The sequence below is a fragment of the Falco biarmicus genome, chromosome Z, assembly GCF_023638135.1.
Source record: "Falco biarmicus isolate bFalBia1 chromosome Z, bFalBia1.pri, whole genome shotgun sequence".
Taxonomy (NCBI): domain Eukaryota; kingdom Metazoa; phylum Chordata; class Aves; order Falconiformes; family Falconidae; genus Falco; species Falco biarmicus.
The window spans coordinates 73382706-73410265 of record NC_079311.1 but is presented as its reverse complement, the minus strand read 5'-3'; the positions used below and the strand labels follow the sequence as shown (position 1 = coordinate 73410265).

The window sequence follows — 27560 nt, the reverse complement described above, 5'->3', positions numbered from 1 at the left end:
ATAAAGATTAATTTTTACTACTTAAGGTTCCAATGTATTTAAATAATTTGGTTTCTATTTAATTGCATTTCTAGAGGACTGAAAATATATAGAAAAACATCCAAAGTTTATACTGATTACAACCTTTTCCAGACCTTAAAATAGCAGTGGAAATTTACTTCTCAAAGAAAGGTTAGACTGATTACCGATTTAATCAGTTGCTAAACATCATTAAAATCAGGGCGTTTTACGGTGCCTTAGACCCAGAATAACCCTCATGTAACTAACTCTGCACCATCTGATAGTACCCTCTATACGAAACAGACCAAGAATGTAGTAAAGGAGTGATAAAAGACACCACAGAAACAGGTGATAACATATTCCTATGTCTTTAATGGAAACATTTTGTTACAATTTAGGTTATGTGATATTCTTGCATTTTTAAAATGTGTGAAAGAAAATGCACAGAATAAAAAGTCAAAGGACACGAATGAATGTAGATATTTTAAATGATCAAGTCCTAAAAGAAATAAAATACATTACACAAATAAACAAAGGTTATATCCACAGTCATGAATACGCACTCTCCTCTACACAAAACAACAATAAATAAAATCACATTATATGCAGATAGTTCTACTTACATCAGTACAATATACTGTGCGGCTTTCCATTTGTTTTCTACTAGACTGGTACTAGGTTTCTCTGTTGTCCAGTATTTTTACATTAATAATGAACAGTATCACCGAAAAAAGGGGACAAAGTTAACGTCCGCGGTGTCTATCCTGAGTCCTCTTAGTTTTGTGATAATTACATCCTATGCACAAGAAACACAGCAAATTCTACCCATCGTCTTCATCCTGCCACCCTACCCAGCACTTTTAGACCTGCACAGTAAAGATGACATTGTTACTAGGTAAATGGCCAACCTAAGAGCATGGTACACCCTGAACAGGTCCTATGCACCACTAAAATCCTGTTTAAAATTTAGGTAAGGGGGCTATGTGAAGTTTAAAAGGGAAATAAGCTTCTGCTGAGTCTGTAAGAAAGTAGGTATTAAACAACAGTGTACTATGCAGAAACAGCTTGATCCCATCCTCCACACAGTCTATAGTATCATCATGGGAGTATAATAGATCCCTGAGCCTCTTCCATCTTCTCCATCTCCCTAACTCAACCGCACAGATATTTTCCCTATATTCTTAACAGATCTTTTCATCCCTTGCATCTATACCGCAGAAGTCATCACAACATCTGCCACAAAGCTACATCAGGGAGACACAAAATATGGGAGGAAACATCATCTCACATGGCACCAAGATAAATGGCCACTGATTCGTAACTGTGATACTGGCTTCTCAGTGGTGGCTTGTTCTGCCGTCACGCTGCATATGCAGGTCACAGAGGAAGCGAAGTCCAGATCGTCACCAAGTATGAACCAACATAGCTGTGCTCATTATGTCTGCTGATGGTTTAGTGTAACATTAGCAAAACCTCTGTTCATAGTTTCTGGAGGGGAGAATTTTGTGTTCCCTGTGCATACCAGTTGAGATTACAAAAGAAACCATTAAATCAAGATTATTTTTTTAAATACCCTTTTTGGTATGTTTTCTTTACTTGCTCAAGTGTCCTTTAGAAACATTCACATGACAGAAACACCAAGCAACAGTTCACACAGAGTGGATTTTAACCTTTCAAAGATTTAACATCTAATGAATCCACGTAAGATATCTGAAGTACTATAGCTTTACATACAAACTTTAACAGTGTCAGGTTATTTAGAATACTTTGCCTTTGATGCAGAATATTAACTTAGTGGTTAGTGAGAGATTTTGAATGCACTCTAAGCAACTCCTTTCAAAAGCTAATTTGTATGCTGTAAATCTGGAGGAGTCATTCTGAAAGGTAAATTCTGGAAGAAGTAATAGCATAATAAAACAGTCTATGTAACGATATGCTGGACATAATTAAACACTAGCCCAAGAAAGCCTCAAAGCTGTGGCAGCATTATCTTCCTGATCAAAACCAGCAGTAACTTCATAAAAACACCAACATTAACCTTTATCCTTTCTTCCTCTGTGGGTGAGATAAAGGGAGAGCTGCATTTAGGCCAGACTCAAGGCTTCACTGGGGCAAACCACAGTGCTTAGGCTTCCTGTCATTCTCTGGAAGAGAAAAGACACTATCAAAGTCTGCCGCACAGCTTGCTGACCCCTGTAGACAGGGAGGCCCGAGGTCTCTCACAAACAGCTATTTGTTTTAAATTCAACAATCATTTCCCATCAGTCTCAGAGCTCAGATGTTAAAAGATATCTGAGAGTGGAAAAAATACAGGCCTCAAGCCATCTGAATTCATTTCTGCCTCTAAGCAGGGATATGCACAGTGCAAACACTTCCATCCTTCCACTTGAAAGGTTTCACACACACACAAATCCTTCTGTGCTTTCAACAGCAAGAAGGAAAGGGGGGGAGGAGAGGAGACACACAACACATCTGAAGGCAAAACTTTTTCCAGCATATCCCTAAAAGTATATTCCAAAAAGTAACTTTTGCATACTGTTGTTTCTAAAAAAGGGCTAAAACTGCCTCCTGTAACACATACACTTTGCTGAAATTTGTCCCTTCATCACTCACTATTGAGGCAAGTTACTAGGGTGTGTTGCTGATCAACAGAAAAGGCAATGTACCATCAGAAACTTGTATTTCTGTTCCCATATACCCTACTTTAGGGTGGTCACTAGATTTGATGTCATTTTATAGCAACAACAATTAGTGTTAAAAAAAAAAAAAAAAGACTGGCTGACATCATCTCACCATGCTTGGACCAATGCATTTTGTGTGAGTCCACTGGCGCCCAGTAATCATTTTAGCTTTAATGTGACTGCTTCTATAACCACAACTGGTTACACGAGCCTTTGGTGTTTTTAGAAGGAAAGGACACCAGCTGCAAAATTCAGCTTAAACTTCAGAATGTTTTTGGTCAATCTGATTTTTCAACTTTGCTTGGTTAAAAGACAGGCAACATCAGACAATTCTGGGTCAACATCTCCGATAGCGGCTGGTGTGGCCACGGGCCAACACAAGGTGTGCTGGCAGCAGAGCAGTGCTGAGAGTACATTAAAAGCCACAGCTCAGTGAAGAGGGAGCATTTCTGACTGAATGACAGAAAATGGCTGTCTATTTTCAAAGTATTACTGAAGCTAGAGAAAAAAAGCATGAAAAAAATGGGGAATTCAAGGGTGTTCATTTTATGCTGGGAGAAAATGAGGAAAAATAAGCTCAACTGCTTTATTAAAAGAAACAGAACAGCTACAAGGCTCCTCTGGAGCACAGAGGGTAGTGAAGGATGAGGAACTGTCTTGAGCTCCGGAAAAGGTGGACTGAATTGCCAAAGAAATTTATGACCAGGCCTATTAGCTTCCTGTCTTTGATGTCTATTCTTGGCTTTCCAGGAGCATTATGGCATTCATGAGGTGAAAATCACACTGGAGCCAAGGTCAGCTAAGGCTGATGCAGCCTGTTCTAATGCAAAGCTGAGGAATTCACTCTGAACTGCTTCAAGATGCTGAGTTTAAAGCCTGAAGACACTTCACTGAGAGTCTGAGTTTACTTCCACTGAATCAATTAGAGGGATTTTTGGTCACCTTAATGAGAGTGTGATCACCCCACCAAGCCAAAAAATGAGTCACAGATCAAAATCCCAGTAAACCATACTGTCAGGGAGCACAGTGTTATTTTGTCCAGCACAAATGTTTTCAAAGCACTAGCTATGTCTTAATAATTCTCCATTAAAAATCAACAGAATACTTCCAATAATGAAATGAAGCGTTTCTTAAAACCAAATTGAAAATAGATCAATAAAATTTATTTTCAGAAGTGAATGAATATAACTCTTCTATAAACTGAATTCTGACCACAACCTTGCAAGGTGCACAGCACTCTCAATCAGAAAATTTAGAAATGACAATGTTCTCAGAACTTAGCTGGGCAACAGAAGAAACTGGTAAATACCTGGTGATAGTGGTAGTCACAGACAACTATGGACACACGAACTGTCCGTAAATAACACTTCCAGAACTACCAATGGCCCAGGATAAAGCATCTAGGCATCTGTCTAAAGTTGCTGTTCTCAGTGTAGCAAATCACAGGTACTATTGAAAGTTCTGCTTCATCTTTGTCAACTTGCAGTGGAAGTCTACGTGTTGAAGATAAGAGGGTACAAGACAGCTAATTTGTCCACAGAATCTATTAAGCTGACCAGTATTTGGTAAATTAAAAAAATGCTAAATTAGCAGAATATGTGAAACTGTCAAACAAAAATTATGAACCCACTAGTTTAATTTTAATGTAACAGGCAGAACTGTAAGATTTAGCAATAAACATGTGCCTATGGGGCCAACTTTTCTCTGATTCAAGCACATGGCAAGATTCTCTTTGGTTCAGCCATGGCCAGGATCATACCCTTTGGTCCCAAGTGGGCAAAGCACTTAGAAGCTGAAATTGAGCACATTTTAAGTGTGTTCTAAAGTGCTGAGCTGAGCCAAGGCCCTCCTTGTGCTACGCTGTAATACAGATGTATGTCTGTACTACAGGCAATTTGTTGAAGCCAAAAATGTAGGGTTTGAAAACTCTTTTGAGAATCAATTATTATTATTATTTTGATTAGGCATTCCCTTACAGAGTCTGAAGCCTAAACATTGTGGCATTGAGCTAATGCAGATGAACCAGAAAGGAAAAGTGCTTTAGCTGGTAAAGAATCTCTCTGCTGAATAATCTAAACGCAAGGCAGTTTTTGATCTATGGTCCATAGAAGACCTGGGAACTATTAGCAAGAGGCCTGTGAAAGGTAGCTAAGAAGAGCAAGTTTATTTATGCTATACAGGAATCTACTTATATGAAATGTATTAAATGATCTCCATACTTCCATGGGAAAAAAGCACAGGTAAGTGTGCACCAACTTAGAAAAATCAAAGCCCGCTGATCTAAAATGTTCTAATGTGCAAGGAAGGTTCACCTTCTTGGGAGGTGCTGGGATGTGAAGTTGTGGCTAGGCCTCCACCAGCCTTCCACCAACAGACATCTCATAAAAACACTTACTGAGGTCATGATTAAAAACCCTACATAACACTGAGGATCAGAATTATTATCATTTTAATTGAAAAGTAACCTCTCATTATACTTCTTTTCAAAAATATGTTTAGTTACAGTAAGATGATGCAATAAAAAAAGCTGTCTCAACAATTTATTGTCCCAGCCAAATCTCCTGGCTCCAACCTTCCGCTCTGACCTGGAACAGGAAAAATGCAGATGTACACCGCTGTCTTGTCCCTAACTAGGACTGTTTGAGTACTAGTTCACACTGCAAGGCAAGTCATAATAAACATAATTTCAAAAAAAGTTTATGCTTCAAATCATACTCTCTTTTCTCCACATATTTAAAATTTTCCTTCCCTTTTTCTGTGGCAAAGTAGTCAAATGGATAAAAGAAAACACAAATACTGAAAAGTGTATTTGCAAAGCAAGAAGTACATCAAAACTCCCTTGGAAATTACTTAAAAAACCCAAATCTGAAGCATGCCCAGGGGCTAGATGAACTCAACCGCTTGAAAAAAAAATCCAAAAACTCATCATGAAGTCTTTTTTGTCTCCCCAGCTCCACATGAATGGTCTCCGGCCTACATCCTTCTCTGGTGCCCATGAGATAAGGAGACTACTTCAATAAACTGTACCTTGACCACAGTTTTACTTTGGCTAAGGCATCTTCGCAGAGGTCATACAAGCCCAGACTGGGCAACAGGGTGATGGAAATCCACCGTGTGAACAACAGCTGTTAAGGTGAGCCCTAAAGACACCAGATCTACCTGGTGTACATCCAGCACCTACACTAGAGCTGCACGGACAGTGTGGAAGCCTTGCCCTCTGGCTGCTTAGGACACCAGACAATATTTTACAAGTTGATGAACCCCTACATATGCTAAGAGACAAGTGAAACATAAGAAAAAAAAAAGTCCAAGGAAATGCTCCCTGGGCTATTTCCCCGTCAACAAATAAAAGGCAGCAGAAAGAAGACAGAGACAGCTTTCACTCTTCATCCACTTCCAGCTACCCCAAAATGGTTTCCCTCAACTGGCACTCTGGCTTCTCAGGGCCTAGAAGTTTTATAGAACACAGGCTTCAGTGCCAGTTTTCAGCTTAACCTTCAAGTCTGACCATGACTGCTGAGACCAGAAAGTTCTGCTTATGAAATCGGAATAGGATAAACCAAGAGATTTCATGCACTAGAACCATAGTCATAGCTGGGTTTTGCCCCAGAAAATATTTTTATGGGTCTTCTTCACCACATTTATAATATGTACAATCATTTCCATTCATTGGCTAGAAAGCACAGAGCTCTCCTTTGACTAGTATAAAATAACCTGTCAGTAGCTAATTCATCACAGATTTAGTTTTGCTCCTGGTAAAGTCAATGGAAAAAGTCCAGGGATACTGATGGCAGCAGGATTGAAATCAGCCCTAGAGCGGTGTTTTACCACTCCAATTCCTACTAATACAGGACTATTTAACATGTGGAAAATTCATTATTTTCAAGATCAGGGCCATCATCACACAGACAATTCAATAACTACATTTATATTGTCTAAATAACTATTTGAATGTTGCACGTGCCTGGAGAAGAAAGTGGGGCAAACATTCTGTTACTACCCATAAAGTCACTTCTCCTCCCCAAAATCCTGGTTTTAAAGTGTATTTACAGCTGTTGACTTTCCCTGCATGTTACTCCTATCATAAAAAATATGTCTTCGAAACATCCTCTCCCTTAATTTTTAATCCTACCAAAGCAAAAATAGATACTTTAATAGAAAAATACAAGATAAAAATATCCTAAAAATAAAATGGTAGCATGGAATGTCATTTGTACACAAAAAAGATCCCCTTTTGAATTGCCTCAGCTATACAAACACTTTCATATTTACAATTTTGGATGTAGTCCTGTGCTCAATGAAGTTAATGGGATTTTGCCATTTACTTCACTGCAGACAGTAGCAGGCTCTACATGGACTGTTATTTGCCTCTCTGAAAAGTCGTGGCAGTAGAGAGAAAAGAGCACAATAAAACACATACAAGATTCAGGAATTAGCCAGTCCTCTCCAGAGGCCTGATTGTCTTCTCTCTATTTCACACCAGTGAAACTCCTCATCCTTTACTGGAGTTTTTCCTAACTCCCAGCACCTAAGAGGGAGAATCAGTGCTTTTGATTGCGATAGTACACAAACAAGGAAAAAATCATTTGCGTGTGCTTCCACCTGCCTGACTTTCTCAGTGGAGTTAACTATACCCCAGTGGAGTTATACACCCAAGTGCCAGTTCCCTCCCAGAACTAAACTGCATATGCCTAGTCTTGTATCCCCTGTAATCAATGGCAACGATTCAGTGATGCAGGACCATACCCCAGACAAATCCCTTTTCTCCTTCTGACAACAACCAGCACCTGCGCCTGTGAAACCATATTTGATACCCATGGGTGAGATGCAATTAAGGAAGGAGGTTGTAGCAGATTTAAAAAAAATGGCAACAGAATGAGGCATTCCCCATCAACTAAACTCAATCTGCTGCCCTTAATATATGCCTTAAGAAACACTGTCTTTACATATTAAGTACACCCTATAACTTCAAACTGCATCATTTTCTTTTTCATGAGATGAAAGGCCATGCGGCATAATGTGATTAGTAAATCATTCCTGAGCTTCTGAAAGAAATTAAGACAAAATTACTGCTTAAAAGAGTGAGTTCTTCAAGCGCCTCTTCTTTTTACACTGATGTCTTTGGTTGTGTCCTTTTCCCTAACTCTTTTTCCCTAGGAAGAATGGGATTCTTTTTCTTCTTCTTCTTTATGCAGCAGAAAAATGAGATCTAATGGAGTCTTCACGTAACTGCCGATGTTTCCCCATGTTACACTCCTCCTGCCGAGTTCGTCTCTCAATAGTTATTCTGTATTTCTTTCTGCATGAAAGGAGAGGAACAGAGTGAGAAATCCTTCTCCAGCTATAGGATAACAGGACTTCCCTTATAAAGAATGCCTGTAGGGGACAGCTGGGTGCCAGTTGAAAAATGAAATGTGGCAGAATGTGAAAGCCTGGTCAAAGATTAAAGTAGTTTGCCCCAAAACATTTTACCCAGTCTCAAGAATGCCTGTTAATTTCTACACGACAGTCTCAAAGCACCAAGACACAGACATTTGCTTCTTTGAAAACTTCTGATCTAAGTGATTAGGAAGTTTCGCTGCAGTGTGTTGTGAACTGTGTCACATACTGCTTTATATTGATCAAAGCCAAACTTCTTTCCAGTATACAGGGTGAGGGGGAGACACTTTGTGCAGAGTTCAAACAACAGATCTGACTCTTCATTCAGTTGTGTTTCTCACTGGAACTATATATTAACTGATCCTCCCACCTCCCTCTGAGAAAGCTACTATGTCTGTAATGTTAGAGGAGGTAGTATGATGAATTAAGAAGAAGGATGTAGAGGATAGATAAGAAATAAATACAATTGCTCATGCATCAGACACAGTTTTTCCTGTGTGTCTTCCTCTAGAGCCTTTTGAAGAATTCTGTTATGTTATTTTATATGTCAGACAAGCCCTCTGACTGCCTTTCAGTTTCCCCTTTAATATCCAAATCTCAAAAAATCATAAGATGATACACATTTACATTTTATACATTTATGCTTCTACTCAGATTCAGAACCAATGTTCAGAAGGGCATTAGTCCAGCCGTATGCATATACAGTACTGCTTGTGCAGATTAATGACAAAAAGCTTGTATGCCAAGGAAAACTCTGCTCCACTTTCATGTGTAGCAGGAGTCAGAGCTAGATGTGTAGCTTTTACATGAGGATGGCATGAACTGCTCTAAAAAATGTGCTGATTTCTCCCCTCTGATGAAAAATACAAAGACTGGGTACTGAGCTCACCCAGCCTTGCTAACAAGGGTTTCCAATCCAAATCTTTATGTCAGATGACTGAGTTTAAGTTGCGTTCCCACAATGATGCTTTGCATCATTTTATACCTGCTTAGGGTATGTCTTTTGCCTCATCTCTTGTCCTCATATACCAATACTCTCACAATATGAGTAATGCTAAAAAACAAATCTAAAAATTGTCATCTTAGATTGAAAATATATAAAAGATGCAAGAACAATTGCATGTCTGATGACATACAATACAAAGACAGACTTGTATTTTTTCTTTTAAAGACAGTCTTTAATCAGTCCCAGCTAACTGATCTTGTCTCAGACCCAAACAACATATTACATAAGCACCAAACACATACACAAATAAAACCACCCTGCATAACTACAGTTTTAAGTAGCTGGTGATTAATCCTGGTTCTGGAGTCTTCTGAAACCCTGAAACTGTGCTGGTGAATTGAAGCATTTTTTTTATAAACAGGTATTTTTATTGGATAGAATTATTTCATTCTCACATACAGAGGTTAAATATATTCTCCTATGTGCCTTTTCTCTTCCACAGCACAAGAGGATAAATTAGATGCCGAACATGTATAACTAATTTGTTCCATCAGTGTAGGATCAACTCTCAAGACACGGATTTGCTGACTAGCAGTGTAAGAATTATTTTACTTAAACAGGAATAAAACACTGATCACCGTGCACTGACCTCACCTTATTAAGTTAAATGCACAGCTCTCTTAAATCCAAATGCTGTTTTATACAGAAATCTCTTTCTAGCTTCCAGTACAGTTCCACTCAATACTCAGAAACTAAGCAGGGTACCAGGCAAGTGATAAAATCTCCTGCATGATCACAGCCTGCACAATTTTGCTGGCAAGGAGTACCAAAGAAGGAAGGTTTCAAGGCCAGGACAGTTCACTAAAGCAATTGTGAATAACCAGAACTCACTAGAATTACTTCCATGAGTGAAGTTATTCAGACATGTAAGTGGTTACAGGATAAGGCCTTGATTCAATAAAATGATCTGGATATACACAAAAGGACAATCAAAGTGTGCTCACTGTCTTTGGTGGGAATGTTGCCACACATTATTAAAGTGCCTCTCTGTCTGCCATCAAGGATGCACTGCCAGGAGCTGAGAGGTTTGGATGACAAGTACAGAGTCTACAGAACTTTCAGTGAACTGGACTAACCTGAAAAAGTAGAAAGCCATTAGCAATCCTGCTCCAAGCAAGGCGCCCACAACTATTCCTGTAACTGCTGATTCTCCTAGACCACCTGCTTGAAAAGGGGAAAAATAAGCAATCAGGGTTCATATTGAGAACTACTTACATTCACATATTGGAAAATACCCACAGCTAGGAAATGAGTGACCAACTTCAGATAATAACTAAAACCTTTCAGAGCTCAGGACTCCATGGGGACCTCTTCCTTAGTTCCAGTTTCTGCACGTTTATTTTTTGCCCTTGCTTTCCTTGGGGTTAAAGAAGCCCCTAAGATCAGTGTCAGATGAAGACACAATTCTACAGATGTGATACACAGGAATGTTGTTAAGAAACTGGTCTGGACACCTTGGTATGAATCATAACAAAGACTGGGATTACAATGACGCACATAATAGGAATCAGCACTGAATATGCCCTGAGTCATTACAACTGAAACAAACTTATTTCACCTAGTTTAGCATAGTAACTCTCTACGACCTAGGTTTCTTGAAATGACTGTATGATTATCCAACAGCTCCTCAATTATTTTTTTTTCTGAACCCATGCTGTTTCAAGTTAAAGCCATATGAGCTTTGCCTTGCTCCAAATCTCAGCAGAGGCAGAGTAGGGGCACAGCGGCTGAACAGGAGCCCAAGTAGGGACTGTCACTCTGCAAAGTGCAGGGCAGCTGAAGAATCAATGATATTTTCATGTGTGTATAGCCTACTCCCTCTTCCATGCCTACCTGGATTTGTGGGAAAGAACAGAGAAATATTAAGGAAATTAAGCTGCTCCCTCCTCTTCATTTATCATTGACCCTTTAAAAAGATTCTGTCTGTACATCAGGATGTGTGGAAGTAAGAAGGTGCATAGCTACACCATGCTGAGCATAGAGGGTAGGGCCTGGAAACAGTCTACACACAGGTTTTTCAGGGATCAATGCATTACCAGGCTGCAGATACCTTTTCACTGCAGGACTAGCAATTTGTTTCCTCCGAAAATCTAAGACCCTTTGCCACTGAGGCACCACTATCTTCCTACCTTTACCTCCTTGCAATGTTCTGCTCACTACAACACAGTCTGCAAAGTCAGTACACTGGAAAACAAGTACACCTTCTCTGCAGAGGGCAGTCCCAGCCTTCTGGATGCATAGGTGTTGCCCCATTCAACTGACTTCACTTTTTCTCAGCCTGCTGGGCCCCTCACAATGCCTTCTCATAGCACTAAAAATCATTCTGCACTGGGAGAACGCTGCTCCCATCAGCATTGACCTCCCCAGCTGCTAATTATCAATATGATCACTCTCTGTTTGAGGTTTCAGTTATATCCTTCTTTCTGGCTGGAAGAGATTTTACTTTTAGCCCCTGAAAAGTACTAAAGCCTTCAGGGCCCTGGGCTGTGCATCATGATTACTGTCACATTTAAGTTCAGGGAAGTGATTCAGACCACATACTACCCAGGGCTACCAGACCCTGACTTCTCAAACAGCCAGCAGAGAGAGACGGTCACGACGTCTCAGTTGCACAACTGTGCTAAGCAATATAATATGGCCTGTTACATTGCATCACCACATGGATTCCTCTCTCTGACAGGCTAGGCAGAAGCATTAAGTCACTAAACTTACATGATTTACACGGTGTATTATTTGTGTGCTCTGAAACTCGGCTTTCATCTAGTCGCAGCCTGCCGTGATTCCAAGGATATTTCACATTTGAACGGATTTCAAAACGGCCCTGCTTTCCGTAGTAGTCCCCAATCACCTATGTAAAAAAGAAAGGAATGAAAAGATTTTCCTATCAACTTCGGGAAGTATAGCAAACAGGAGAGTGGCATCACTCACTTGGACTCCTGTGGCAGGATGTTGAGTCACAGAGGACAGGGCTGAAGGGGTCTGTGGGAGGTTATGTAGTGCATGCCCTCCCCAGAGCAGGATCAGCTGAACAAAAGCATTCCTGACAGATGTTTATCTAACCTGTTCTTAAAAGCCTTCAAAGATGGAGACTTGACAGTTCCTGTAGGCAATTATTCTGGAATTTAGCTATCCTTCCTGTCAGTGGTTTTCCCTAATATGAAACTTAAATCTCCCTTGATGCAATTATCCATCACTACTTACCAAATTGCCAGTGGACATAGACACTCTTCCTGTCTGAAATACCACTTTACATATTCACAGGCCCTTATCTGGTCTGCCCACAGGCTTGTCTTCTATACAAACCCAGTTCACACAAGTTTTTTTAATCCCCTAAATATCCTTCCTGCTCTCCCTGCACTTTCTTCAATCGCTCCATAGTGGGTTGAGTGCTTAGGACAGTCACTCAGCTAAGTGAAAGTTATCATTTTAAGCACCTTGTGTGCGGAGCCTCCCAACCACACGCTCCAGGCTGGACTTCTCCATTTTGCAAGGATCTGGAGGTACTTGATCATGTTCAGCTAAAATCTTCACACCTTCTGAAGAACTGACAGAGCCTGTCATTCTCCATTATGCATTTCTGCAGTTGTCAATATTTACACAGAAAGGGCCTTTCACACTTATTATTCTGGTAGCATGGACTATTATTTCAGATCAATGCATCAAGATATTAGATTTAGAATTTCAGTCCTGTCCTCAGCAGTAAATGCAGGCTTTATTCAAGATAACATGTTTCATCTACTGCACAGTTTCAGGGCTAAATTGTGCTAACAGTAGCCACCCACTCATCTGAAAACATTCAAAAAAACCCTATGTACAGTAATAAAGGCATGACACTGAAATAGTCAGAAGCAATGGGTTTAGAATTCAAGCCACTGATATCCTGTTCAAATCTTTCACCTAAATTTCACTTCGAAAGGAAAGAGTTAAAAGATAACATTTCTCCTGGTTAGATACAAAGACAGATCTCACACTAAATGAAGGAGATTAATTTCTCCCCCAGTTCTGCAGCTGGGAGGTACAGCCTTAGAGGACAGACTTTTTTTAACGTTTGTTCAAAAATAAAGGCAAACTCAGTAAACTGAAGAATGTAGAGAGAAAAAACCTCCAAGCCCATTTGCAGGCAGCAGGGTATTCCTTAAGAGATTGTTTAATTTATCAAACAGGAGTGGAAGAGTCCTGTGCCAGCAGGGCTTACTAAATATGAAAGCATGCAGAAAGGCCTAAGAACAAATAGCTACAAGTAGCAACCAAATGGATTCAGATGTAATCACATGTAAAATATGTTAATTGCCTGTATATTTATATACATTATAAACAAAGCAGAGGGAAGTTAAAATAAGCAGTATGTTAAAAGGAGAAATATAACATCAAAGAAATAAGACAGTTTTCAATTGCAAGTGAAAGAGGGCTGGAAGGAAGAGTAGGAGAGGGGGACTAAATTGATAAACAAGATGAAAAGCTAATGGACTGAACAAACAGAAAAGATAACTTTGTTTGAACAACTTGTATCCCAAGTAATTTGTACTCCCAGATTCAATTAGTGATGATTACTGCACACGTCCCCCCACTCCGGGAGTGTCTGCAGTTCACTGCTGTAGTTTTTCAGTCACTTACACGCTAAAACACACGAGACAGAGACATCCTCATGCTTTTAGAAAGGCTCCTTGAGTTTGTTGCTGTTGCAAAACTGGCAAGAACAATGAAAACTTCACTGGATTCAAATCCACACATAGAAATGTCCAGCTCAGATTCACTGATGCTTTATGTTTGAGCTTGATGAAATAGGGAAAACCAGCAAAGCTTAGACAGCAGCTTTACGCTGCAGCTGGAGTTAGGGCAATATATGTATTAATAAACTCAACCCTGTCATGCTATTCCCTATGTGCAGCTGGTGCTATTTCTCCTAGACTGTTTTCCACAGTCTGGCTGCTTCCACTCCTGCTGTGTCCAGTGGAATAATCCACATGGCTTATATGAAGCTGTCTGATTAAAATGTTTTTTAAACACTGAAAACAAGGCACTTAGGTCTTACAGCTTGATAAGCAAAGTGAGGCAAGGTCTGCACTCCTGCCTGTGGTTAACCACAGGGTAAGACTGAAATACCTGTACTCACTGTGTTTACACATCAGGGTAACTTGTGCATCCCTGTTGCTGTAAGATTAATTTTTCTTCTTACCAAACAATGATTTATCATATTCAAAATTTATCAGTGCTTAGCTAGCTTGTGAGGATTCACCCTCCAAATTTTAAAGGCTCTAGCATCATCAAAAAACCCTTAGAATAAATACTTCAAGATAGCTATTTTAGAGAAAGAATTTGGTCTCCAGGTTGATAAGATTAAGCAATGCCATTTTAATGTGTATATTAAATAAACGGTTGCCCACCAAGTAAACAGATAATACCGTGTTACATTACACTGGCTAATGCATCAGTGGCCAATTGCAGTGGTGTTTGTTTCCTTACCTCCTGTGTGCCTTCCTCCGGGTCGGTCATTCCAATCACAGAGAAATCCCCGTATCTGTCTCCATTGGCATCAATGGACACCTGGCCTGCAATGCCTAAAGAATGGCATGTGAGGAATTAGAAAATTAACTTCTCTAAAACACTGAACCTTTCCAAGGAAAACAAGACAACAGCAGACAGGTTTTTACAGACCCATATGACAGGAAATCTCATCCATCTCCCAGCATTTTTGTTGGCATTCCAAAAGAAATTGTAATTTCAAATCAGTGTCTGCATTCCCAAATTCTTAACATTTCTCCTTTTTACATATCAAATGTGTGAAGATGTTTGGGGAATACACAACAAAAACCTAATCCAAAAGCCAGCATCCAAGAATAAAACACAAACATATTTAATGTGAATTATTTACAGAGAGCCTAACCCTGAAATATCTAATGATGCTTCAATAAGGAGAGACCAGCTTATGTGCTGCAGAGGACACAGGGGCAAAGCCCTGCACCCCACAGACTGATAGGGCTGGTGCAGCCATACAGCCAGTCCTGTGGTGTTTCCATAAGATGGGATACTGGAGGCTCATGGACAAGGGGCACCAGTGCACTACATATGCATTAAAGTCCTGCATAAATTTACATAGGATTAACTGCATAATATGGTGCTGTTCGGTTTACATTTTTAGATCCCCCAGTTCACTTCCTTCCTTTTCAAGATCTCGGAAGCTTTAGGGAAACTGGGAATCACAGACTTATAGGATAACTCAAGTTTTAAGGGGCTTCAGGAGGTCTTGAATCCAACCACTCAGAGCAGGGTCAGCCAGGAGGTCAGGGTAGGAGGATGCTCAGGGTTTTATCTGGTCTTCAAAACCTCCAAGGATGGAAACTGCACAGCCTTGCTGGAGCAACCTCTTCCAACTGTAGCGGTAAATAAACACGTCCCTGTATTCAGTCTGAACCTTGTCTTTCAATGTATGGCCTTATGTACAAAGGATGTGGCTCTAACTTGTTGCATTGTAAGTCAAATGGGTTCTTTAAATCCATCAAACAATATCAATTAACTATGATGAAGAATTGCCGATATGCTTTATCACTTCAGATATTCTCAGATGTGATCCTCTACTGTCTGACACTAAACACAGCCATTTACACCAGTGCAAGTCAAACAGGCATCATTATACATCCATGTTACACCAACCACATGACTAGACCAGTTACAAAGCAGTAGAGAATCAGGTTCTCTGTAACAGTAAATCAGAAGAGAGAGGTGATACGCAGCCAGAGTATAAATTCCCCTCAACATACCTAATGACAGTAAACATGCAAGAGATTAACACACTTGCATTTAGCTTGTCTCTGTTCCCCTTTGGTGACGGCAGGAATCCTTAAATTTACTGTGATTTTCAAAACATGTAGTGGTCAACAGAAGCTTATTGTCAAGAATCTGTTTCAGTATAACAATACAGAAATCGAACAACTGCCAGTTTGATTACTGCAGGAAAGCAGAATGCTTTTCACCACTTCGCTGTGAAAGCTCTGGGAGAGGCGATCACAAAGGGCTACAACGTCTTTGCCTACATGGCAATTTGGATTCTGGATCTGACAGGAAGTGTTAATTGGAACAGACATCTTGACCTAAGAAAGCCAAAACTCAGGTTTTGGAAGTAGGTACTAAAATATGCTGAAAGTCAGAATTCCTATAGGATTTTTTTTTTTTTTTAAATGGGAAAGACTAATTTTTAACTTTTCCATATGAATCAAATCAAAGAGTCTGAAATGTTGACATTTCCTGCAATGCTCTTCCTTAAGAACATACTTAGGAAATTCTGAAACAGCCTTATTGAAGAACTGTATGTGGATGAAAGTCAAAGGATTTTATCCAGACTTTCTTTTTGTTCTACTAAGTTAGATACATCCATACAGAAAATTTTGCTACTTTTTCAGAGGGCATGCCATTGGACAAAAAGCACTCTCCACAAAATATGCCCTGCAGTCATACCAGGGTTTCTCTAATAACCCAAGCAATAAGCAATCCTTCGATCACCTCAGCCTTATCCTTTCCTAAGCACACGATGTCTGTGCAGTTGTGGCTTGTAAGCTGTAAATGCTGCAGGGAACGGCATCTACGTCCCCTTGGGAGTTCTGATGGGTCCCCTGTTCGGAGTAAGTGTAATATGATGTGCCCAGGCAATTAGATATCTAGATGACAGCAGTTAAATTAATGTCATTAATGAAATGAGAGTTCTTATGGAGGCCTGCAAAAGTTTAAGTTAAATAAAAAGCTTCAGTCCTGCAGTAGAGCCTCGTGGGTGTATGCATGGACCACACTCTGATGCTGCATCCACTTCAGAGAAGAACTTGCAAGCAGAATAAAGGAATGTGATTTTCCTAAAAGGACCGGCTTGCAAGATGTCAAGTCCTTCAAGGCCTCTTTCAAAATCAGTCTTATCCTTGTAAATTATGTCCAGCAAAGTACTGCCACAGGGAGGAGATGTCTTATGACTTACATGGCATTTTGACCTTTTCAGCTGTGCCCTCATAGCTCAGCTTAACAGCTACATTTTCAAAATAGCTGTGACAGGTCAGCCAGCAACAACAAACTGGTTTTCACGAGTGGGGAAAAGGAACATTTTTTTCCTTCTGGCTGGTTTTACAAGAAAGGTGTGAGAATCAATGATGCAACCTGCATGAAGCACACTTGCCTGGGCACACCAGTTGGTGGCTTCCTGGAGCAGAGAAGTAGGAGCAGAGAAAACACAGACAGGCTGCACTTAGGCATCTGTTCATAAACAGGATAACCAAACAGTGAGGCAAATCCTCAGGCACCAGATTGCCTCTGTTAAGACAGCGTGTTTTGGGAAGCTGTGGATGTGAATGGAGGTTAGTGGGACATCAAGCACAATCTCGAGCTGGTGCAGGGCTTCTTACGGGATAACTGCAATCAGCATCATTTAAAGCAACCCTGTGTTGCCTTAAGCTACCCTGGGGACCCTTTTGCCCTGTGTTTAAGTCACAGTCTGAGAACAGAAAAGAGGTGTGGAGCCACCATCCTTCCTGCCTTCCTCACTACGTCCACTGTTTTAGAGCAGAGAAACTGACTACCAAGATTCTTCTTACACCTTCCAATTAATCACTTGCTTCTAATCCTGGGGAACTTATTCCTTCTCTTAAGCATTTCCATAGGAAATCTTGCCAATCCTACACCAAACGATTGGAGTACTGTAAGAGATGGATGGGAATATTAGACAGACGGAAATATTGTAAGAGACAACAGATGAATCAAATAATCCTTGGTTTCTTTATTATGATCCCTACCTGGCAAAAGCTTTTGCACCGCTTTGCATCAGCTGGGTGACATACAAGTGCCAGTTGGACTGTGGAATTGCAACCTACAAGACTAGGCACAGAAAAGCACAGAGCTGTTCAGCTGCTGCCTCTGAGATAACATGCACAACTCCTGAAAGGAGGCTGGGGGAAAATCCCTCCAGGGCCCAAAGGAGTCCCATCAAGAAATAAAAAAAAAAACCAAACCAAAACCAAAAAACCTGGCACCTGCTTGCTTCTATTCATTCCCAGGCTTTTAAGATAAAAAAGTCAAATGGAAAAAATGAGGCTATCTCAGAGCTAATAGATGCACGAGTAAAGCAAGCAGCTGTAATCTTTTCAAAAACAAAGCAGGAGCCTGAGAAAATTATTGGTATTCCTTTACAGCATCAGTGAGGGTCATTAAATTGTTAGGAGTTTTTTGAGCTGAGTAAGACCTTAAGGGTTGGTGCAAAAATAAGTCAGACTGGTGAGGTATGTAAGCCAGCCTTAAAGATGTATATGGTTTCATATGGTTATTTCCCTCACATTTAAGAGTGGAATAGGCACGGGTCCTCTTACTCTGCACACAACACCACCACAAGACCTTAATCTTTTTGACTCTCATAGCTAGAATTCCTTATTAACTCTTACCTTCGTATGTTCTGTTTCGTGTTTGCTGAACAATTTTTTCCCCATCTTTCTTACTGAAACCAAACTTCAGGACTTCCTGTAAAGCTAGAGCATAAAGAAGAATAGCATCATGGAATCCTTCCACAAACATGTTCACCTAAAAAAAAAAAAAAAAAAGAAAAAAAGCAATGGCAATTGACACATGAAAAACTTTTTGTCCCTATGGAATCAGTTAACTAGAGGGAATCTCCAAATTAACTGAAATTATTAATTTGAGGGTTATTTTCTCAACTGCTGGAACACAAAGGAATGTATCTCAAAAAAAACCCCAGGGAAAAATGGCAACTTTTGACCCATTTTTAAAAACAGTTAACCACTCCTTAGTACTCTGAACATTCAAATCACACTTCAATGTTGTGTCTGAATAGCTCTGCAGATAGGGGAGAAATCTGCAGACCCAGTTCCCATGCCTAGAAGCACAAATTCTGCAGCTGACCACGTGACATTCTGTAAGGTGCTGAGCACTCTCATCCCACAGAACCAAGTATGTCCTCCTCCCCCTGTGCAGAGGACTTAGCACCTCTCAGGACTGGGAGGTATGTTCTGCCATGATTTTTTTTGGAGAGCGCAACCGGTGTATTTGCTTGTTTAATGATTACCACTTCCATTTCTGGCCCTTGTTCAGCTGAGCATCTCTCCACTAGCAAATGAGCAATGGAGGAAACTACTTACCCTCTACAGTAATGTGTTCTCTGGAACTGCCAGGAGAACAGTTTCCTGTCCTTTATAGTTTTTTTTCAGTTAAGTGACATGAAATGAATGAAATTTTGGTTTCTAACCCTAATATTAAAGAAGACTGCTGCCAGCCAGCTCTGCCTCCCACTAGTCTATGTTGGCAACCTAAAGCCTTTGGTCTACATCACTGTGAGTAACAATAGTTAAAGGCAGAATGCTGCAGAAACATTACAGGTTTGTTCACAGGAGCCTGGTGTGCTTCAGTGATGAAGTAATTATTTTAAGAGCTGAGATCAGATGGAGACCCATCAGCAGAAGCAGACAAACACGGCTTAAGCAGCACAGGTATTCCTCTCCTGTAAGCAGCAACTCATATCTCAGTAGTGCAATGCACCCTGGCTTGATGCACAATAATTCACAACTAATTATCTTTTCAGCTGCAAGAAATATGTTCCTATTCGCTCAGTTTCACTACAATGCAAAAGCTCCTGACATCCTAGCGAAGCATAATCAACAGTTAATGGGGTCTCTTATTGTCATTTCCAGTGAACAACCCACCTCTACAAATATTCTCCTGGATAGAAACATCTAGCTTATCTTCCACTTCAGTGTATCTAAACAATTTAAAATGTTGGTAAATAAAGTGCTACTCAACTCTCGCAGTTTTAGCTGGACATTAAAAATGTTAAAAGATGGAAACACGTAGCCAGTTAAGTAAATAGCTGCTCCATAGATAGAAAGTGTTACATCAACTGTCTAAGCTGAACTAACCAAGCCCCTGGTAATGTAATTACATGCAAGACATTCCTTTACTCTTAAACCAGTTGCCAAGTGAGGAGATACACAGAATTATTTACTGATAATAGAAAAATTTACATTGCTCTGACATTTAAAATTGACCTTTTAGATAACTCCAACCTATGTTTCATTAAGAAAATGCACCACCAGTTTAGAGGAAGAGCCCACAGTGCTGCAGAAGGAACAGAACAGCTCAGCTCAGCCTGACAGCCAAAGACTAAAAGGCAGCTGCAGTTATTTTGACCTAAGGAGAAAGCATGAAAGAAGAGGTGAAAGTCAGGCTTTTGGTAGAGTAACAAGAGCTGATGGACAGAGTGCACACTAGGACAAGCTTTGCTAGTGGGGGTTTAATTTTTCAGAACTGAAAAAAAAAAATCCCAAACCAAGAAACCACAAAGCTCAACAACTGCTTTACATGCCAGTGTTAAGAGTCCAAGTGGCCTGTGGATGATCAAACATGGGCTTTCTTGATGTGACACTCATTCTCTCGGGAGAGAAATGAGTCTCTCTAGTTGCTTCACCTCCCTGCAGGCTGATTTACAGCTTGTGGCTGGCACTCATTTCAAGAAAAGCTATTTGTCACTTCCTTTGTCCATGGCAGAGACCTCTCAGAGTAACACAGAACCTTCAAAATCCATTTTGTCATCTAATATGCTCAATCTGAAATCGACCCATGCCACCAGCCTGAAAACCCTCCTGGCAGACACTGCAATTTGCCAGATAAGCCCTTTCAAAGCTCACTTGGCACTCTGGGAGGTTACTGGCAGAGCCCCTTGCCTTGACTCTTTACTAAAAGCCCTGACATTATGTATGAAAAATCCCATTAGAAAATCACCAGATCATCTGTGCCACCTCTTTTTATCTTACGTTGTCAAGGAAGGTGAAAGTGCTGGTAATTTATACCACTTCCTATCTTCTTCTAAAAGAGTAATATTTATTGTTTGCAGGTGAGACTGCACCTACAGTCCCAAGTCAAATCCTATGTTGGGCACACCATCTGCTTTTCACATTATTCCAGGAACATGTCCAAGCACCAGTTCTTGAAAAGGGATACAAGATGCCATAAAGTTTTCCTGCATATCATCTTGCCCAATCATTTAGAAGTTGCCATGATCCTACACTGAGAATGGGTTGCACGATGGGTAAGACTGCTCTAACCTAAAAAGGAGAAAACATCAGAGATGGGAGGAATATTACAAAGCAAAGTAATGGCTGCAAACAATGTTGAAAGGATTGCTCTTTCTTTATTCCATTTTCCACCTGTCCAAAGCTCACTCAGGCTCATTTTGCAGCCCTGTTGCCTGCAACTGTGCACAACAGATCCTCTGAGTAAAAAGACTGGAAAATTTGTTCTGTCTGATACCACTCCTGACTTATTAGAAGAGTGTCCCCAAGCCACACAGTCCCAGGACTTCCTTTCTGGACAACATTAATGCTGTTAATTATATTATATCTCATGTACCTCGTGTGTTAGAAGGAATTTCTTTCTTCTTCTTTTTTTATTAATTTAACATAGCTTCTGTTTTACATTCAGTCCTATCAGAAATGATGAAACAGACCGAAACCAAATTTTCTGCAACAATTTTTACACTTTTAGGCCTGTGTTTATTTGAATTTTAGAATACCTGATAGTAAGAATAAATAATACTTACCAAAAAACCCCATATTTCCTTTGCTGTAGGAAAAAGGTTACAAAGGGCTAGAAGAAGTGTATGTTCCATGAATGTTTCAGACAGGAATGAGAATAAATGTGAAGATGTCTTCACAAGTCGCTTGAAGGTCTCCATGGTAATTTACAATGTGTGGTTTAACATTAGACAGCCCTCAGGACAAAACTAAACAGATTATAAAAGTATTAATGATCCACTAATCTTGTAGGTAATGAAGTTATTTTACTTGGGCTCTAACAAAAAGCAGAATTTCTTCATTACAGTATTTTTTATTTTGATTTATGCTGGTTTTTTTTTAATTACAGCTGCAAGCTGAGCTCCAAATGCTGTGATCATATTTGCACGTCCGTCTACTAAAATGTTCTGGTCCCTGACCCTGTACTGCTCAGCAGAGCCACTCCTCAATTTATGTCATCAGTAACGCGAGCAGCAGCAGAGAAGCTGCCAGGTTTGCTGAATATCTTCGGAGGATGCAATACAAATACGTGGAAACCTCCCTGTTGAGATACCTTCCGTATTACTTTCACATCCCATCCAAGCTACCATGTAACTAAAAAGTGTGTAAGCTAACTGCACAGCTGGATGAGATAAGCATATACTTTTACGCCTTTTATTTTCCTACCTTTCTACTCCAATTAACCATCTGCCATCAGAAAAAGAACCCTCTCCAGGGAAATCACATGAATAAATTTTACACAGTTCACAGTTATAGTTCCCTAAGCAGCTATAGTGTGACCACACTATTCACATATACCAAGGTGTTAACAGCATACACAGCAATGCAAAATACTACCGACATGGAAGACAGCCAAGCTACAGCTATGTAGGACCCATAATTTTCCATATCCTGCCCACTGACTGTTAAGTAAACTTATTCTCTTCCATCTGGAACTGCCCAGCTCTGAATCACAGCAATTACAGCAATTCATACCACTTCAGCGCTAGGTGGGGAGGATCATCATCACATTTTCTTTATGGCAAAGGCAAACAGCTGACATCCCCCACACATGGTCTCTGCACCTACTTCCCGGTACATCTGTAGTGATTTTCAGGTTGTCAAACTACACTCCTAGCCAAAATCAGTGAGGATCCTGGGGGTTTGCATAGCGTGTACCCAGATTCTTTGCAAAAATCTTACCAATTTACACACTTGATGTGATGCTCAGGTGAGCGAACGCACACTGAAAGTCCACTGATATTTCATCCTCTTTCAGATTAGTCCACGGAGTTTAAACTTTAAGCAATCAAGCGTGGAACTTTGATACATGAAATACATGAGGCACATCTAACCTCAGGACTGAATACTGTAAATGTACCCTCATGAATTTTAGTAATACTATGTTATACCGTAAAACTGTAACATGACACAGTAAAAATATGGCAACAAAGTTCTAATATAGCAACTATTATCTCAAATATATAATTATATGTGCTTTGATGTACTTCAAAACCAATCTCATGCCAAGTTGGTTCACCTACTTCATGACCGTGGACTGCTCCAACACAGCAACACATCTTGCAGTTTAGGTAGATGTTTTCCCACTACCTCATACTGTTACAAGGTATTTCAATAAACCAGTCTTTTTCAAAGTTGTTGTAATTTAACTGTCAGTTCCCTCTTTTTAATCCTTGTTCACGAAGCAAATTATAATTACGGTGCTTCCTTTATGCTCTTTTCCAAGAAACCCTGACGTAGCTAACTTTTTAACATGCATTTCTCGACATTTTTCTTTGGTTGTCTTCTGGCAATTCACTCACTACCCAGCAATATACTCCTCACTTAATTTTGGAGCAGGGACTTTTCCTTCTGATGCCATTTGCTGATCTTACATGGTCCCATTCAGGACATTGTCACTGCTGATGCCATTGTTACAAGTACTCCTTTATGTTCCTGGGTGCCCAGGGGCCCCCAGCAGTTCCTTGATGAGTTGCTATACCTTTGCTCTGAGCTGCACAAATTCAGAACAAGGTGCTCATGTTCCCCATACAGTAGATGATAAGACAGACACAACTGGTTTGGTTTTAAATATCTCTTTTTTAAAGAAAAAATATAATTGTTAGAAACTGATTTTATGTTAAATGTTTAGTTTGCATAAACTCAGTGAGAAGCTCTGGATGAAAGTGAAATGTTGTCCTGAGAATGTGAAGCTGTGGGAAGAGTATCCTTACAACTGAGCATTATTATTATTACCTGTGAATAAATGAGGTGCATTTCAAACCAGTAATGCTGTGTCCAGTTTCAGCTTTGCAGTAATTTATCAGACTTACTGCCATAACACTACCACATATCATTCCCCATGTTACCATCCTAACAGGATTATCACAGCTCTCATTAACTTGCACCTACGGATAACAGCTACTCCCATGCATCAGGACTGGGATTTCAAGAATTCCCAACTATAAGAAATGCAAAGCCACCGGATTCACCCACAGCCAGCTGCCATGAACAGCATGTCTCAGGGTGCCTGCAGACATGGATACATGATCCACATCACTGTGAAACCAGCCTCGCAACAGGAAAGGAGGATAAAGCCGTAAAACAGTTAAAGCTGTATGTTTAGATGCCCAACACTAAAAATACAGCCTGTTCACTTGGGCAGCCGGGCTGCTTCCCTAATGGAGTTGAACCTTAGTGGTTCAAAGAAACAGGAAGGGAAAAATAACAGAAACACATGCCTTCTCCAGAGAAGCCCATTTCCTCAATATTTAATTCACAACTGAGAAAGAACATATGGTGTTACGGCAAATTCTGGGCAATGCAGCTGTACCCAAGGACAGCCTCACACTGTATTCACTGGTATCAACTCTCTGTAAAAACATAAATACATAAGCTGGCACCCGCTCAAGAACACAGGAGACCAGAACTCAGGAGCTGGTTTTCTAGGTGACAGATAACTATCCCAATTCTCATGTGTTATTTGGGGCTGGAACCCACATCTCTCTCTAGAAAAGAGGATGAGCATTCCCCAGGGTAAGGAGATGTCATGTAACAATAAAACCTTGTGCAGATTGAAGAGATTTATTCAAATACCACTGCATCAATTTCATCTTTCGCAGGGAGACAGTGTGTATGTGGAAATCCATACAAGAGTTTTCTTATAGGGGAACATGTGACGTTATTATGTAAATTCTGCAAACGGAGGCTTATAATGAGCCTTTAAAATTACAGCTTAAAAATTCAGCACTGCAGTTGAACAAGACCTCACTTACTTTAATTTTAAGAAGGTTTTTTTCCAACAAGGCTGCCTGTTTGTGTTCATCTCCTCACCAGTATTTATTGGTACAGCAGTAATGCTGAGTGCAGAGGAGATGGAGATGTGTGCCTCCACCTAAGCACTCTGCATACCAAGCAATGTGGCCTCAGCATGAGACTTTGCAATTGAAATGCAGTTTGAGAGAGAAGGTGTAGGTAGGAAAACCAAGGTGAAGATTACATCTGGGCAGCAAGCAGCCATCACAGCACATCAGCTGCCCACCTCCATCACAAAAGAGCCTGCAAGCACCATTTGAGAGATAAGACTAAAATCCCACCTCTACTGCACTTTTTTCAATTTGGACACAAAGATGCTCTGTCACCACTATGACCTTTTCCTTCAGGGTGAGACCGTGCCTTTGCCTACCTGCTCTGTTCTGCCATGCATCTGACCAGTTCATACAGGAGCTGATATGCACCCTGGACACTCCAAACCATGGCTACCCTTGCTCTACCTGGACAAGAGGATGCTTACTCCAACAGGACTGAAATATTGCCAGTGACAAACTTCCGTCCACTTTGAAACCAGCTGTGGACCAGAAGCCAGCCCTTTGTTCCACAAACAGGTCTGCTGAAATAGAAGAAATTAACAAAAAGAAAAGAAAGGTAAATTAACAAGCAACATCTGGGATTTACTTAAGAAAGACTGCCAATTTCAGGGACTTAAGGAATTTTGTCAGTGAAGGTTATTTTCTTCCTAGGGAAAGAAAACTAACCACAAAGCCAGCTCCTTTGCTCTTGCTTCTTGTCCTCATTCTTCATGTCTCTCCTCCTTGTTTTTCTTAATGCTGCATTCTCGAAAAACTAGTAGATTTACTCAGTGTCATCTGGATGGGGCAGCCACAAGTTTTTCTTTTGTCTCAAGGGTGAATTGAAGCAGAAGCCTGCTCAGTCCCAGGCTGCAGGGATGCTGCGCTGTGAAATGCCAGCTAAAACGTAACAACGCACAGCAAGAACTGAGATGCAAGGGCACGGAGGAACCCTTCCACCCCACTGTCTGTGAAAGCTCTCATTCTTTGTTTGTTTATTGCTTGCAACACTCTTCTATGATTATCTAGAAAACAGCTTTAAACCCTTAGTGCCTGCTGCCAGCAGGCCAGGCAGAAAACTTCCAAGATACAGCCAAAACTTGCTCCTTCCATTAAACACACACAGAGGAATCGCCACCTCAGCAGATTTAGAGCCTTACCCACAATCAGTTCACATCAAGTGGCTCATACTGTCGCTGATCTGCACGAACTTTGGACCAAATCCACGACCTGACAGCGCTGGGTCTCAGCCCCACCCCCCCCCTCCCGCAGAGACCTCCAACAGCGCAGCCAAAGCAAGAGGGGGATGAGCTGAAAACTGCCCCGCTCCGGGAACGGGGACCACCTCTGGAACCACATTCTCCCCCTGCAAACCTGTGTGGGATTTATTCCTGTCTCTATCCAATGCACTCACTGATTAATTCTGCAAGTTGGTACCAGCCATTTTGTGGTTTTGATTCCAGCATTACGTTTTAATACTGGTCTCAAATGAGTGTAATCAATGTAGTTAAGAAGCAGCGCTGTTTTGTGCCAGAAGCGAACTACCTACAGAACAATTATTTAGAGGAATTTTTCCTTTATGTATACTTCACACAAATACTATTCACCTACATAATTCAGCTCTAAAGGGCTCCAGGCCACCTATCAAGGAAAAGGACAGAATCAGAGAACACATCAATGAGCCTCTGCAGTTAAGATGAAGTCCACCTCCCCATGCTCATAAGACATCTCTAACTCCAGAAAAATGACCAGTGCAAAGGATTTCTGCCACACGGCACTATATTACCACTGCTTGAATACTGCAAGGATCTTAACTGTAAAAGGTACAGCTGTCATTTAAAAACTAACCATTCTATTTTTTTAGTATTTCCTGCCTTCTACCAAAATATGTGGTCATTCATGTGATGAGTTACAAACCTATGTTCAGAAATCATATTTCTAGTCACAGTGGCGAAGCACAAGAGATCATAAAGAAGTTAGTATTTTCAGCGGAAAATACACAGTAATTAAAACATGCTTGTTTAAAATGTGTTTTTCTAAGGACCCCATTGGTAGTCTGATGATAAACTGTTACACAGTTGTAATTTTAAGTTAGCATTATGCAACCGTCAGGACATTTTAATTGCAGATAAACACTTAGTAACAACAAAAAACCAAATAAAGAAAACGCAGGTCCTTTCATTAGATAGTAAGTTTTAAATGTCAGTGAGCAAGTTTGTTTTTCAAGCAGGAAGATACTCCAGTTTTCAGGATGACAAAGTCACTCATCTGAAAAAATCAGTTCCACTTGCTAAAATAAGCTAACTGGTTTAAATAAATGCACAGATAGGACAAACAGGAAGGACATTTTTTGTTAAATGTTTATACTTCTACAATGTGCAATTGTTTTTGGTTCTGGATTTCTAACATTATCACCAAACCGCAAATATAATGGAAATGATTTATTTTCTATACTAAAAACTCTCAACATCACACCAGTTCTCAAGCAGAACTCAGAGAAAAATCACTATGTCACTGTGGAGAAAACTCACACGTTCAAACTGAATTTACCTGTGTTACACCAGCTGGTAAGTAAATGAGGGTGGGCTGGTGAAATCTTCAATGGGGCAAAAAGCCATCT

General features: G+C 40.3%; 1 protein-coding gene across 3 annotated transcripts in view; it reads right to left on the bottom strand.

Annotated features, from left to right (window-relative positions):
- Positions 1-349: 349 nt before the first annotated feature.
- NPR3 (natriuretic peptide receptor 3) overlaps positions 350-27560 on the bottom strand; it is a 48229-nt gene continuing 21018 nt past the window's right edge. For 2 of the 3 annotated variants that reach the window (XM_056325111.1, XM_056325109.1), the window contains exons 4-8: positions 18477-18612; positions 14530-14624; positions 11779-11914; positions 10143-10230; positions 350-7980 (exon numbers count right to left, since the gene is read on the bottom strand). In XM_056325111.1, coding sequence (XP_056181086.1) covers positions 7869-7980; positions 10143-10230; positions 11779-11914; positions 14530-14624; positions 18477-18612 — 567 coding nt within the window. In that variant the 3' untranslated portion in view covers positions 350-7868. The remainder of the gene's footprint in view (positions 7981-10142; positions 10231-11778; positions 11915-14529; positions 14625-18476; positions 18613-27560) is intronic. The other variant, XM_056325110.1, reaches the window with a different exon arrangement.